The sequence below is a fragment of the Saccostrea cucullata genome, unplaced genomic scaffold (assembly GCF_032062105.1).
Source record: "Saccostrea cucullata isolate Sc308-1 unplaced genomic scaffold, CSIRO_AGI_Scuc_v1 ctg4371, whole genome shotgun sequence".
Taxonomy (NCBI): domain Eukaryota; kingdom Metazoa; phylum Mollusca; class Bivalvia; order Ostreida; family Ostreidae; genus Saccostrea; species Saccostrea cuccullata.
In genome coordinates this window covers 76,787-92,958 of record NW_026921528.1, presented here as the reverse complement: position 1 = coordinate 92,958, position 16,172 = coordinate 76,787, and the positions used below count along the sequence as shown (strand labels likewise).

Here is a 16,172-nt window from a genome sequence, read left to right as displayed (position 1 = left end):
GACATTAATTTGCATGCAGATCAGTTGCTTTTAAAAGTGTTTCCAGAGCACTTTTTATAAACATGCATATATACAGATTGATAGGAATCTCATTGCTTTGTAAAACTTATTTGGCTAAATGCCTCATCGGGGGTCCCATTCAACATTGTGTAATGCACATTAAAAAACAAAGTAGCTAACCTGTAAATTGATGCACAATCATCTGGATTTTGGTAGAACAATAGAAGAACAAGACATTGACAGAAAATCAGTGCAAGATCAGATTCCTATTTGGCAGGGCAAGGGTTTCCTACCATTTAATGTTTTATTGGGCACGGTGACCCACTGTATCAAATGGCCATAGCTGTTTTGTCCCGCGCCATCACTTCTAGCCTATTCAGGTACCCCCTGTTTGTTTCTTGGAGGTACACTTTGACTGGTAGTCTGCTAAGGTCTGTTACAAAATGCCGGCTGTATGGAGCTTCTTTATGCAATGGAGGTATTGTTACTATTTCATTTCTTGAGTCTGTTAAATGTGCAGCATTCAACATTCAGTGACAGGGGCATTGTTATTATTATATGTATGCACCTTTAATACAAACATTTTTTTTCTTTGTGTATTGCACTACAATTGCTTTTTTCAGCGGTCTTTGTATTCAGATAAATGTTTAGATTTGAGGTTAGGACCTTTCAAATGTGCATTTACAGGGTTGTATTAAGAGATTATACATTTAATTTGAATGTTGATCTTGTATAGGTCTGGATAAGAATTAATACATTTAACACAGGATCAGCACTTGTGTGGGATTAATAGGGATTACTGAGATTTTAGATAATTCATGTCAAGATTGGGTCATTTGAGGAGGTTGTTAAAGTGATAATAAGGTCAAGGATAGAATCAGGAGAGGTCACAGAAAGGGTTGTTAAAGTGATAAGTCAAGGTAAGAATTAAGAGAGGTCATGGAAAATTCAGGAAAAAGTTGTTAAAGTGATAAGAAAGTCAGGGACAGAATTAGGAGAGGTCACAGAGAGGATTGTTAAAGTGATATTGAGGTCAAGGTCAAAATTAGGATAGGTCACAGGGAGGAGAATACAGTCAAAACTTGATATGTCAACTTCTATAGAAAAATACAAAAAACAGATTTCTAAGGATTCCATACATCAAGGTCAAAACACATGTAGGAAAGGTTATTTGGACTTTTATTTCTCTTTGACACATCCCTGGTATTCAAAATACATGTATCAAAGTTCAACCATATATTAACATGATTAAGTAGAAGTTCTGGATCATGACTTTAGATCTTTAACATCTTCAAGAAACTGTAATTGTTTGATCTACATAAACCATTGCTTTGAATATTTTTGATTGATTTGTACCTTAAGCATCTGTTAGTAGTACTAGTTATTTGATCTTGATGAAATTACTGCTTTGAATTTTTGATTGATTGATTTTGATTGTGATGATAAAAGTTTTAATTTTCCAGTTGTAAAAGGAGAATCAGAATTGAATACCAATCCATTATTAATTAACATGATTAATAGAAGGCAAAATTATTTTTTGTTTTCAAATATTTTAAATCCTTTGGAGTCAAGGTCATCTAATATTCTCCAATGCCATGAAGGTTATTGGTGGTGAACCCTGAAGTGTAAATTTCAGGGTTAAAATCATGTGTCCTTGCTTTGCCATCAGAAAGGATATATAAGATTCAGCATTCATGTTGAAAATGGCAGTGGTCAATTTTAGGTAATAGAGTTAAGTCTGGACCACAGAGCGGTCACTGAGTTGAAGGAACCTGTCAATTTTTAATGAGAAAGTGAACTGTGAGACCTTAGTCTCTTTGTCTAACAGATGACCAGGTTTGAACCTGTCCACTTCATTGTGAACAAGTATAATGGATTGTCATTCAGTAAAGCTCTCTACCACTTAGAAATAACTGAAATGCCCACTTTTCGGGCTTATGTAGAAGGAATCTTTTAGATTAAGTAGCTAGCAGCAGGGAGAATATATGGTTTCTTTCTAATTTTTCCATTGCGGAGTGGCTAGCTTTTTTTCCTGCTACCATGTTATTAGATAAAGTTGCTTAATCTGAAAGCACTCAAATGAAGTATCAGAAGAATTAAGCTCTATAATGATAGAGGCATTGATTTTTTTTCCCTCCCCAGTACAAGAGAGTTCTATTTTATAGAATTTTGGACAATAAGTAGGCCAGTCAGCATACAGTGCATGATCACAATGCGAAGAGAATATATTCATTGATATTTTATATTAATTGACTTGCAAATAGTTTATAGTCCATTAATGTTTTTTGTTTCACAAGTTTCTGACATGGGCAACATTTCAGTCTATATCTCTAACTTTTTGGAGTCCGCAAATCTGTAAGTAAATCTGATCTATAATCAAGTTAACTTTTATACATAATTTTGGTTGGTTACTGAGTACCAAGTTAAAACTGCAATGAAAAGGTCCGAGAAATCTATGCGAATCCGTGACATTTATTAGATTTCCCCGATTTTCCGATCAGGACTTCCCGATTTTCCTTAAAAGGACAACCCTCTTGACCCGGCGAGAGATTTAGAGAAGATCTACAGTTAATCAGTAGAAAAACTCCTAAGACAAGAATCCCAATGTCTGGAGATAACCGTCTTTGGAAGGCCGAACATCTTTAAGTGCAATTCTCTCAGTAAGTCCCTGGTTACAATGGTATTTGAAGAACAAGAGCCGCTTGTGACAGAACTTGGTCCTGTTTGTACAGAGAACAGGAGAAGATTTAGGAATCAATTTGAGGTTCAATACATCAATGTCAATGAAGTACTTGTATTGACTTTGCGACTTGTAAATTTTTACATACCGATTCCTCTTGACTTTAATGTTGCAAGGGTTTTTTTTATTTCTTTATAGACAAGTATTTCCATCATTTTCTTTTTGATTTTTGGAATAAGATTTAAAAGTACATGTAATCATATATATATATATATATATAATGTTTATATTTTGCTTTACTAATAATATATGTGCATTTACTAAGAATTCAGAAAAAATTGTCTGCATGAAAATTGTAGTGATTAGTTGAACATTTTTTAAAATGTTGTTTTGTCAACAGAAAGTATTTCAGTGTGTAATATAATTCTTAATCTGCACCAATTACCAGATACCTATAGCTCGATCATTTAGTAATTTGCAATGTCATTGTAATTTTTTTTATCAAATTAATTAAGTGTGAACAGTATTGGGTCTTTAAGATCTACTGGGTCAAAATTCAGGAAAATTTATCGTGCTAAATATGTTTAATCCTGTTAATACATGCTCTGATATCTCTTACAAATACCTGTTATTGATGAAACCATTTATTCCTATATATAAGATTTTATGAGCCTCAGGACAGTTTTTTTTTTTAAACTTACAAAGATCCTGCAACCTGCTTTAAAAGAAAATTTAATGAAACCCTTTTAAATGACATAGCATAAAACTTGTAAAAAGTAGAGAAAAACTTGATGATATCTGTTTTGAATATTGGATTTCCTGGGCATTTTTTCTCTTCCATTTTATCTATGGTTGGCCAAGTATCGATCAGGAATATAGGGACCCACCACTTTGAAGAGGCTTGTTGAAATTTTTAAACATGATTTGCAACTCTCTTTTATCGCAATACTTTTAAGAGCTCTTCAGCCCCGTACAAAGAACACAAATTTTTATGGACAAAATATGACGTGAACATGCTTTTTGTCTGTGTAACGTGTATTAAGTGATTGGTTGGTATTGGCAGGAGGGTAATATTTTATGCGTATCTCCGACAGATTCATGTGATTTTAAGCTCAGTGCTGATACTCACAGAAATTGTACAAGTAGCGTTGTTGGTCGTTAGCAGAGGAAACGTGTTGGTTACTTGAGAAACCCCTCTCTGTCTTTCTTATTTATTTGAATTTTTTCAGTCCAGGGTTCTCCCTGGGGGATTTATAGGGGGCTCAGCCCCCCCCCCAGAAAATACATAAGATTTCATAAGTATTTTTCTTTTTGGTGACTGTGGGTCCCTACACCGACCCTGCCCTTTTTAAAATTCCTGGATCGGCCACTGGTTCTGCACATTAAAATATGTTTCTTCTCAGTTAAAATGCCTTTGAATTGTCTTATTTTTGTATCTAAAAATTCAAATATTTTCTAATTAAAAGCTCTCTTTTACATGATCCACCAGAACTAGTTAATTCATATTTGATCAATTTACTAAAATTCTCAAACATGCCAAAATTGAGTCATTTTAGCCCAGAGTTTTTTATTTGATAATTTTAAAGGAACCCCACATTAGCACTATCTAAATGCATGTATAACTGTGTTTAGTAAGTTAGTGTCATGATCAGTTTTAATTATATTACAAACCGCTCGTGATTAATTCATTTGATGGAATACCTTCAAAGGTGTATCTATAGGCTTTTTCTGTCCTTCTCTCGGTTTTACATAACACATGCTATGGTCCATATTGCTACATAATTGATAAAACATTGGTCTCCAACCAATTTATTCACTGATCTACCAATGCTGTTGGCACTTTCGTGTGAATCAGATTCAATTATGTCTTTGAATTTAGTAACAAGGTTTCCAATTAGAGGGCATGTTGAGTATGTGGTCTATTTCATCAAACGCATGGAAGATCCCCTGCAGACTGTTACGTAAAAAAAAAATTACCAAAAAACAAACAAATATTACATGTTTTCGAGACAAAGATTTAGATCTGTGATTAGCTCAGTAAACGTTATAAAAGGAAAGATGGCCAGTCCTTTGGCAATAGGAAGATTCCGTGCTGTATACTTTTCAGTTATTAAATAAAATGACATATTGCCGCGATGGCATGAGTTGACTTTGATAGGGGTCCCTCAGATACCATCTAACTTTTAAATGCTGGAATTTGCAGGGACTTGCGTGATGTTTTAAATGTCTGTAATTTATTGGTCTGGTGTCAAAGTCTTTTAAAGGAGTTCTTTTTTAGTTTCTAATATTACCCAATTTGACTGGTTTAAGTATACAATGAATTCTGACTCTTTTCAAGATATTTAGTAAAGAAATATTGAATAAGCACATGCAATAATCCCTGCAAAACTCTTGAATTAATTTTTGCAATAAATGGAAAATTATTTACATGTGTTTGAAACTTTTAAGGTATTAAAAGGATTCTTGAATAGTTTTTTTTTAAATCATTGTGTAGATCTTTAAATTTTCTTCAAATTTGTTTTACATATATTAGTATATTGGATGTGAGATAAATGAAAGTAGTTATTATAAATAAAATCTCCTGGAAAAAAAAATTGGCATTTCCATTAAATCCAATCTCTTGAGAATTAAGTAGGTTTTGCTTTATCATTTTTGGAAGATCTCTTTCAGAAATTTTGTGAAAACCCTTAAGTAATAATCGCATATTCCATATTCTTCAGCATTATATATGACGGTCCACAATTATAGTATGAGATAGAATCTTGGTTATCATTTTTTTCCCCTTGATGGCCAGGCCGTGTTTCTGTCAACTGGATGAATTGCTCAGTCATATTCAGGAGTGCTGAACATGATACCAGGCAATTTGTTCTTCACACTCCCTAATTCTTGTGAAAATTGAAATGGTATGGATTTTTTGGGTATTTTGGTTGAAGAAAAATGCTTTCACTGTGCTTTGCTTCCTTTTAACTTCCAAAGAAACAATTCTAAGCCTGGTTGAATTAAAGATTTTTTTAGTTCAAATGAATTCTGGCGTATATTACGGGTATCTGTATTATGGGTATTTTTCCACATCAAATGAAATTTATTGCCAAATGCCCCCCCCCCCCCCCCCATCCTTCACCCTTCAGTTAAGACCCGATTCATGTTTGAAATTCAATCAATTCATACAATATCCACTAAATATATCTTTTATTTGAATTTTTTTAGTCTCTGTTACATAACTGGAGTTAACACACTTTAACCACAATGTTAAACACATTGTTTCTAAAGGCAGTCCCGGATTTATTTTGGAAATATGAATACAGTTAAACTTTGGTTAATACATTTAATCCCTAATAATTCCTCCACGTACACAGCTCTGTATATAACTATGCGTTGGATACTTTCTGGATGGGTTGTAAATTCACAGTCTTTCATGGGCACCACCCAGAAAAACTGTTCCTCAAGCGCCGGGTGGGTGTGGGGGACATGGCATCTGTGGACCTGGGGGGTAGGGATTTACCCGACCGAGTCTGGGACCTATTTGAGGTGGTGTCCATTCACGAGTTGTACGATGCAAATCCGGATTGGATGAATGTAAAGAAGGTTCCTTGGAGGTGGGTTCTTATTCTTAAAGCTCATTGACAATGTTGAATGTTCCATTCAGTTTAGAAAAAAATGACTATTATAAAACATACAACTTGACAGCAATGCAATAGAAGTTAAATTCTTTTCAATGTACCTACAGGTATATGAATTAATAGGACTTCCCTATTATCTTGTGAAACATGCAATATACGTAATATTGATCTCCGGATTTCCTTAATGAAGTCTATAAGAGCATAAAGAATACTTTTTAATAATATGTTCTTATACTTAGGTGCTGTGCAAAATTTGCATGTATCTTCTAGATTTTATGTACTTAAGTCGTGAATGTAGAGGGCTAGAGGATTTGTAATTTCATGTACAGGTGCATTAAGATGTCTGAGAAACTCCAAAAGAATTTGATTTGCTGTTTTAAATCAATCCCAAGACTTTAATAAAAAGGAGACAGAGGCTTTAAATGTATGCAATATTTCTCCGTGTGTACTTGGTATATGTATACCCACAGATAAAAAAAACTGTTCTGGAATAAAAAGTTAGGAGAAGTCACACATTTTGTTGACATCCACTTCTTGGGGCTGATTTCGGAGGTTTATATATGGCTCTACGAGACGATTTGTCAATATTTAACTTCACTTCCCAAGTTCAGGCTATTTACTGCATATTAAACGTTGCGATACATACATTTAGGAACCCTGCTGCTTTATCGACAATTTCTAGTGCTCTTTCAAAAGTGTAAATAATCTCTTATCAAGTAATTAGAAGTGAAATTCAGTCGACTTGCTAAAGAATAACAGGGTACTACCCACAATTCATAGAAGTCGGGACAGATTTATATCGGAATGCTTTGACACTCGTAAAGAAAATTCTCATCCAGGAGAAATGAATGGGACGTTAATTACGATTCTGGCCTTGTCAATACCCATCAGGGATTAATAATCGGCCATAACGGGAAAAAACATATTACTGTAATATTCCTACTGGACGTAGTATTTATTGGTGTTTACCCGATAATATTAATCAATATTTGATGTAATATGCTTGTAAGACACTCTATTAAGTCCTGCGTGCAAGAGAGAGAGTGTGGTAGAGCAGTTAAATACTGTTATTTTGTTCATAGCTTTGAAGTTAGAAATACAATAAATCTAGTTTTGCCTTTTTTAAAAGTGACTATTTGCAGTATTCCAAATTACAAAGACAGAAAAATAGATATTTCATTTGAAGTTGGATAAATGACGAATTTGATATTTGGCCAGATATTTGTAATATTGACTAGAGCATTAATCTTATTCCTGAAAATTATAACCTTGATGATGCATTAAAATAGTTTAGTTTATCAGAATTTATGTTTAATATTCTTCTGATGATTCTGTACTCAAAATGGTTAATAACAATTTCTTTGTATGGAAAAATGCTTTAAAAATTTATGTCTTGTTGCTTACAAAGTATTATTAAAATGAAGGTTTTCCTATTTTTGTCTGTCTGTCTGTTTTGTATGTTTGTCTGTTTGTCTGTTGATAGTTCAAATGTTCATCTCAGGAAAAAAAATCACCTCCACAGTATACTTTTGATTTTACATGTACAGTGAAGTCTGTATAAACTGTCATGCACTCGGAGACATGTTTTACGACAGAATACCCTGGTACACAAGTTGTCTGATTGAAGAGTGTAAAGAACATAGAGAAAGCAAGGCCATCTTTAAAATAATGTTTGCTTGTCCTCTCCTGACTCAGGGTAAAATTATTGGATCGATAGGTAGGTGGAAAATTTTCCAGAAATTTTCAACATATTTGTTGACGGGATAAGAGGAGTTAAAAGAAGAAAGTATTTTGTTCCTGGAATGTAAAATAAATGTTTTGATTCCGGCCATTTTTAGTCAGTTGGTCAGGTGATGGCAACCAAACAATTTTTTTTAAAGATGGCCCAATAAAATGAGATTTTATAAAGGCCAGAATAAACAATAAAAAGGATTGCACAGGAGTTGTATTAGACAGTTTTCACTGTCCTGATAACTTGTTATTATAGGGAGACAGTTTATACTTTACCAACTTTATGTAATTACAATATCTTGTTATTATAGGGAGAGACAGCCAGGAGATGGGGAGGCGTCATTGGACGGTGATGTAGACGATGACGACGACGATGATGGAATCGATAACCTGGACGATGATTGTATCGAAGGATCCGACGGTACGTACAAACCAGTCTTTCCTACAAACATTATTGTCATAGAAATATTTGAGGGGCAGTTAATAGTTGTTATTGATAAATAATTTAATTTATATTAACGTGTCATTTGATTGGTTTAACGGTTTTATTCATTTTGTATAACATAACTTGCCTAGAGTCACAATGAGTTACGTCAAAAACGTATCACTCCGCTTGATGTTACTTTTAAAATAATGCTCACTTTGAAGCCTTTTTCTAGAGAAGATATTGTCTCATTATCTACATTGAAATTATATTATTGAAATGACAGTTTATTTCAACTTTGTGTAATTAACAAAACTTTTTACACTTATTTATAAACCGCTTCGCGGTTTATAAAGCGTAAACTGCCCCAAGTTATGTTATATCGGATAACATAAGTTGAAATAAGCTTCATTCCTTAAACAAAGATGTACTATGTTTTACTTATTTTCTTGCAATTGTCTATAAGTTGGTTTGAATTGGTCAGGGTTAGGGTTTCTGATGTAATGAAAGACAGAACTTCAAATTAGAGAGCATTAGGGGGGATAGAATGACCCAGATATTTTAAATAGTTCAACAAAAAAGAAATTTTTTTTCAAGCTTTAAGACAAACTTTACACCATGTACACAGGAAGCAGATGTCAAAATTTATATGAATAGTATAGGCAAGGAGTAATACATTAAACTATTTTGAGTAGTAATTTTATTTTGCAGGGGAGTCTCACTTACAACTACTCTATTACAGTGTTTTATCTTACTGCATCATGTTTATTTTTTTTTGTAGGAGAGTCCGATGGTTACTCCATTACCAGCAGTCTGTCACGTCGCTCCTCATCGTCCCGTTCGCGGGCCAAGTCAGCCAGTACCACACGACCCGTCGTAGCAGCGAGACCCATCAGCACGCCCAGCGACGACGAAATACGCCCCAGAACAGTCAGACCGGCCACTGCCATCCCCGCCAAACCCACGATTCGACCTCCCCTCACTCAGAGTCTGTTTCCTAACATTCCTCCCACCATTAGCTTCGAGACTGAGGGATTCAAAGGTACTTCTATTATAGTATAACAGATTTTTGAAACAGCCTCTGGAGATTGTTTTTGAGTAATTCTGTTTGAGAGAAATATTTGTTCAATTTTTAGTATGGGAAAATCGTAACACCTGAAAGTACAAAATTATTAACTGTGAGTTAGAACTGATTATCTCTTTGAGAACTTTACATCATTTGAGACCTTGCAGATTCTCATATATTTTCACCCTGAAGATATTTGAGAATTATATACGTGAACATGATGAATATATAGTGCTGTTTTAAAGTGCACAAGGTTTCAAGTGACCCTGATGAGTCTACAGCCCATGGGCCTTTAGATTTTTTTCCTTGCACTACAGAAAATTATTGGACCTAGTGAGCAGCTATGTAGGTGTATGGGATTGAATCTTTTGTTCCAAAGGGAGATAACTGCTCTCACCCCTAACCAGTGCACCAGATATTATCTTGTAATAAAACGTAATTGTAGTCACGAGCAGATGATGGGAATCCCACAAAGTGCCGCAAAAGTCTTCGTTAACGGGAAATAACAACATATAAGTAATTATAAAAACAACCAATAAGTTTTCTTACGTTAACATATTTCTTTTTTCCATTGAGCAGCTGGTATAGAGCACTTCAATTAATAAACCCCTTTGGTGCTTTTTGTGTGCGCTATAAGTATTTCAATTAGTCAGACTTTCCTCTGATAGGATGCTTTTGAGTACATGGTTTCCTTGGAAATTTTTTTTGTGCTATAGGGAAAATCGACATTGGTTTTTTTTGTTAAATAAAAAAAAAATACCGATATTCTATAAATGTTCTCAAGCATGATTGATGTCTTAGCTCTGGCTGCTCCATCAAAATCAGTCCGTGTTCAAAAGCCTTAATTTTCGGCAAAGGAAGAAAGCCCAGAAAACGTATAATCTAATTGACGGAAGGTCAGAGCGATGCAATTGGGGCTAATTGGCCAGATTTCGGGTTTCCGTGAAGAAGAAGGCCTTTTTACAGTTAACCAGTAAATCAATGGCTGTTTTTCTGGCACTACAGAGTATTTGAACATGTCGATTTTAATCATTCATTTTTGGCATCAAATGAAGTTTCTCCTATGGAGAATGGTCGTCAATATTTGTTAGCTTGCTTAGCATGATGTAACCGAATAAAAAAGCAGACATTGATTTTAAGGCTGGTAGTTTTGAGAACATGAGATTGAACTGCATTTTGTACTGCCAAATATACCAAATGATTTAATAGAAAAATACATTGAAAAATTTACAGAGAGCTGATTGAAGAATTTGTTTGTAATATTCCAAGAAAGGGGCGAGGGGGTATCTTTGAGAGTATTTTTTTTTTAAAACAAAAAGAGTAAAAGGCAATAAATCTGAACATAGAAAGAAAATGTGCTTTAGATCAGAGAATTTTCATGAAACCTTATATTTGCTTGAGAGGAATGGGGGTATTTAGCAATTCCCAATTTTCACCATATTTTGATTATAAATGTACATGATCTTGACAGTATCAATACAATTATACATGAGGATGTTATTTTTTATAAGCAGAATATTTTTAAAAGTCAGGACTCAAAGTTTATATATTAGGATGGATCTGAAAAGCAGAAAATAAAATATTTCTTTCTAAACTTTAACTGTCAAAAGATCTTTGCTATTATTTACCACTATGGCATTTGTCCTGTAATTTCTAAAATTGTGTTTTGTTTTCCAGTGGAACAACTGCCATGGGATTTACGCAAACTCTTAAAATGGAGGATGAGTCCAATTACCCCAAACATTGTAAAACACACGCTGGCTAGGTCACATTTCAGAATCACCAAACGTATGTATTTTTGGACTGATGATCCTGACAAACTCACTCTGTATAAGACTGCAAATAAAATTACTACTTTGAAGAACTGCACATGGATAAAATCACTTAAGTTAAAATACAATTGAAAAAATAGAAGAATGCATGAAGTACATAATGTGTTAAACACAACAAATTAGCTTTCTGTTCAGCGAAAAAGACTTGGGTTATTTTCATATTGATGTATAATTTTTTTTCTCAAAAATGCCAAATGATGTGTATAATTTTTATGTACAGGAAACCATGACTGGTTAGGCTGCTGGGGTAAACATATGAAATCTCAGGGATTTAAGTCTGTCAGGGAATACCAAAAGGTAAAACAACATGACAATATAAGTAAGAGAAATGTTATACCACGAAAATCAAGTTCTTACTAATCAAAAGAGATTTATAGTTGGTTCTGTTATTTGTACCATGAACTAAACTGGAAATGAAAAAAAAAAAACCAAATGATTGAATATCAGGTAATAAGATGCTAATTTTCTTGTAGCTCAATCATTTTCCGGGTTCGTTCCAAATCGGCCGTAAGGATCGGCTCTGGAGAAACCTGTCTAAGCTTCAGGTGCAGAACGGTAAGAAGGAGTTTGGATTCTTTCCCCAGACCTTTATTTTACCGTCGGACATGAAGCTGTTAAAGAGAGCCTGGGAAGATGGGGGGACAAAACAAAAGTGGATCGTGAAGCCGGTAAGTAAATGAGGATAGAAAAAGTGTCAGACATGTACAGTTGAAGTTTGGTATCTCAAAAACTGATATCTCGAATACGTTGGATATGTTGAAGTGATTTGAAAGTTCCAACCTCTTATTCTTTATTTATACCCCGATATCTCAAATTTTCGGATATCTTACAGTGTTTTTTTCTCTTGGTCTGATCAAGTTTGAGATATATGTTGTTGGTATATGCACGATGCAATAGAAAAATCACTCATCATACTTAGAAACATAAAAAAGATATTCATATTTCATTAAAAATTAATAGTAAGATCATAGAATTTTTTTGGCCAGTATGTAGATAGCTGATGAAAACAATCCTATACAAATTTGCCACAAATTAAAAGGAATCAATTTTTTAAAAAAAATTCATTATACTAAATCTCACAGATTTTTGAACCTTTAAGAATTCTGGTCAGTCTTCAATAAACAAAAAAAAAAAAAAAATAAATGAATATGCAATAATTTGGTGATACATGTTCAGTGTTAAAACAAGGGAGATCATTCAATCAGTTTAGAATGAAAAGTGATTTTATGAAATGATTTAATGTTAAACAAAGAGAGTATGAATATTTTGATGCAAGAAATACTACAAATATCTGGAATTTTCTTTTTAGCCCGCTTCTGCCCGAGGAATAGGAATCAAGGTCATCAACAAATGGACACAGATACCAAGGAAGCGGCCTGTCATTGTCCAGAAATATCTAGGTCGTCCATACCTCATCAACGACAGCAAGTTTGACATGCGTATCTATGTATACGTTAGCAGCTATGACCCTCTCAGGATTTATATATTTGAGGATGGACTCGCAAGATTTGCTTCCATGAAGTAGGTTTCGAAGTTGTTTGTATAAAAACTGTTCTTGTAAATACATCTTGTTTTCATTTTAAAAGATGAAAGCATTTTTGAATAAAGAAGGTTGAAAGAATGAAAATTATCAATCTAAAGAATTTCATAAATATGTGTATTACAGTAATACTCATCAGTTTAAAATGAATGTCTCATGAATTTTTAATTTTGATTGCAAATTTTGGTGACCCTGGTTGTACTAACTTGTATTACATCTTCTGGTTAATCTATAAGCATTAAGTATTATGATAAAATACTTGCATACTTAGAAGTTTGTCTGTGGGTCAAAATTTTGGTTGTTTAACATCTTCTGGTAAATCTAGAATTTATTATTATGACAAAACATTGCATGCTTTTAAGTTTGTTTTGGGGTTGAAATTTTGATTCACACTGATTGGTTTTAATAATTCTGTAGGTATTCCACTGCTATGAAGAATGTGAATAATAAGTTCATGCACCTGACAAACTACAGTGTCAATAAAAAGAATGCAGAATATCAGGCCAATGGGGACGAAGCATTGTGTCAAGGTCATAAATGGTAAGGTCATCTAAGAATCAGCGTCGAGTTGAAAATAGCAATATCCTTGGTATGGAGAAATTGGATTTTTTAAAAAGTCTAAAATTTGGAAGATTGAAGTGTCAGTAATGTTTTCATTAGTTTTACATTTTTGATTTTTTTTTTTAATCAGGGGTTTGAAGGCTTTGTGGAATTATATGAAGAGACAAGGAATAAATACAACTCAAGTCTGGGAAAACATCAAAGATCTGGTCATCAAAACCATTATTTGGTAGGACCATCATTTAACTTACTGTGGAATAAAATCTATTTTATAAATAAAGTTTTCTTCATTTTCTATAATATATTTGCATATTTACAGATGTACCTATTTCTTTTTGTAAAGAAAATGTGAGAATATTGAAAACTGCATAAAGATGAGAATTGCAGCACAAAGAAATGCTATCATGAATGTCAAAAAGAAGCTTTAGTACATAACAAATGTAACCATTGATTGCTCAGTGGCTTGGTGTTTATATGGGTCATTTTCAAAAAAAGTCTATTTTTTGAATGACATATTTTGAAAAATGAAAGTGGTTTTACTATGATTTTTTCAACTTTATTTGAATGATATAGTAATAAACTACTAAAATCCACTGCATTGCATAAAAGAAAATATTTCTTTTAAAAAATATTGACATTTTATCTTAGTCATTTAAACTTTAATGTCCTTCCTGTTACTTTCATAAAAAGAGCTGTAAAACTCTATTTCAAAATTTTCATCAAATTATCTTTTGTATACCGTTAATAAATGAAAAAATTATCATTGAATGCCAAGATGTTTGACATTCATCTAATATATGAGCATTTAAAAGCAATTGTCAAACTACCATATACTAAACAGAAGCAAAATCTACGGGTTTTTCTTCATGAAAAGCCTTATTGCGGAATGTTTATATGCTATAGTTGAAAAAAACATTCTTTTACATTATTTTTGTGATTAGAATAAACAGTTACAGAAAGTTATTTAAACAGGTGCTCTGCCAAAGCAATTTAAACTAGGAAAATATACTGGTAACAGTAAGGACTCGGGTAACAGGAAGGACAAAACAGTGACAGGATGGACAAAACAGTGTAACAGGATGGACAATGAAATCTACATTTTAAATAAAAATTGACTTTTTTTTAACTTTATTGGTTAGGAAAAGAGATATAAATGTAGAATAAAAAAAATGATTTTGTCAAATCTGGCAAATTTGAGACAATAAAAGACATTTATGTCCATCCTGTTACGAAATTTAATTCTGAAGTGCTATTAAAATATTTATCAGTTCAATTTTTGTTTATTAAAGGTACTCTATGCTGTTGCAAAACTAAGAATTTTTCATAATTATAAGAAAAACAAATGATGAAACTTAAATAGGTATATAAATACCAGGATAATTTGTCCCTCCTGTTACAATTTTTGTCCATTCTGTTACAAGAGTGCATGTTTAAGTTATAATGGCACAATTTGAAGCACTTACTTATTTCAATATGATTTACGAAGTTTTTTAACATGTGTTATTAAACTTATATTACTTAGAAAAATAAAAGTAATTGTTTTTATTGTTAAAACTCAAGATATGAAGTCCAGTTTTCCTTACTGTTACCATATTAATGGTAACAGGAATGAGAGTAACAGGATGGACATTTCTCATATAAATCACCGGTTATTTAGTATAACGTACTCTTTTTGCATCATCAAGACATTGAAACAGTTTCTTTGTAACTTAGTAAATCTGATTGTTTTAGCAGAATAAACAATTTAAAGAGTATTTGCATATTATGAAGGTAACAGATAGGACATATTTTCATTATACTCTACCAATAAGACAAACTTATCGACCTTTGAACCCTTTCTTTACTCACTTTCAAATCATGGCGCTCATAAACTTGAGACAACAGAAAATGATGATATATTGTGGATCATGAAAACAGTTCCTAGGAAAGTGAGATAACCTTTATTTTAACATTTTCTTTCTGATAACAGGAATGACATAAACTGGTGGGACATGTCACTTCCTGAATGTTAAATGCACGATACTTGTATTTGGTGGGCGGCATAAGTAAAACAATCATATTAAATTAATCTGTAAATGAATTCAATTAAAATGAGGTGCAAAATTTGTTATCTTCACAGGGTAATATTTTCTATCATTTAAATAAGCGCGTTATAAAATTTTTGTTAATGTGACATGGTTTTACTGTTAAATTTTACTCGAATGCAGAGAAGATTTTTTATAAAACACCTGGGAGATGATCATAAAATTACTTATAAGCTATATGACCATGTATATTAACCAACGGGAAAAAAAATTTCACTCTAAAAAATGTTTTCCTATTATTCTGATCAAAAGACAAAAAAGTGGACTTTTTTTGAAAATGGCCCATATATGTCCCCCATCTTTCTTTCAGTGCTGAGTCCCCCATCAATAGCATGATTAAATCTAACTGCCGCAGCAGGTACTGTGTCCATGAGTTGTTTGGCTTTGATGTCCTGTTGGATGAGAATCTCAAGCCGTGGATTTTAGAGGTCAACATATCACCAAGGTAAGGCTAGGTCAACTGAGGTCAATTGACCGCACACTAGGTTGGTCGCAGTTACCAACTACTGTAAACCAACTTTGATTTGCATGCAAGAAATATTCGCAAGTTTCGCAACCTACTTTAATTTGCAAGTATTTATCCACCTTGAACCATTTATTTTGCTTAAAATTAGAGAATGTTTTCTCAGTCACG

At 33.1% G+C, this 16,172-nt stretch overlaps 1 protein-coding gene across 1 annotated transcript in view; it reads left to right on the top strand.

Annotated features, from left to right (window-relative positions):
• Positions 1-16,172, top strand: part of LOC134260202 (tubulin monoglutamylase TTLL4-like) — a 35,422-nt gene that overhangs the window by 13,421 nt on the left and 5,829 nt on the right. The window contains exons 4-12 of the mRNA XM_062742789.1: positions 8,343-8,452; positions 9,237-9,497; positions 11,199-11,309; positions 11,574-11,650; positions 11,827-12,021; positions 12,663-12,874; positions 13,311-13,433; positions 13,585-13,683; positions 15,849-15,983. Coding sequence (XP_062598773.1) covers positions 8,343-8,452; positions 9,237-9,497; positions 11,199-11,309; positions 11,574-11,650; positions 11,827-12,021; positions 12,663-12,874; positions 13,311-13,433; positions 13,585-13,683; positions 15,849-15,983 — 1,323 coding nt within the window. The remainder of the gene's footprint in view (positions 1-8,342; positions 8,453-9,236; positions 9,498-11,198; positions 11,310-11,573; positions 11,651-11,826; positions 12,022-12,662; positions 12,875-13,310; positions 13,434-13,584; positions 13,684-15,848; positions 15,984-16,172) is intronic.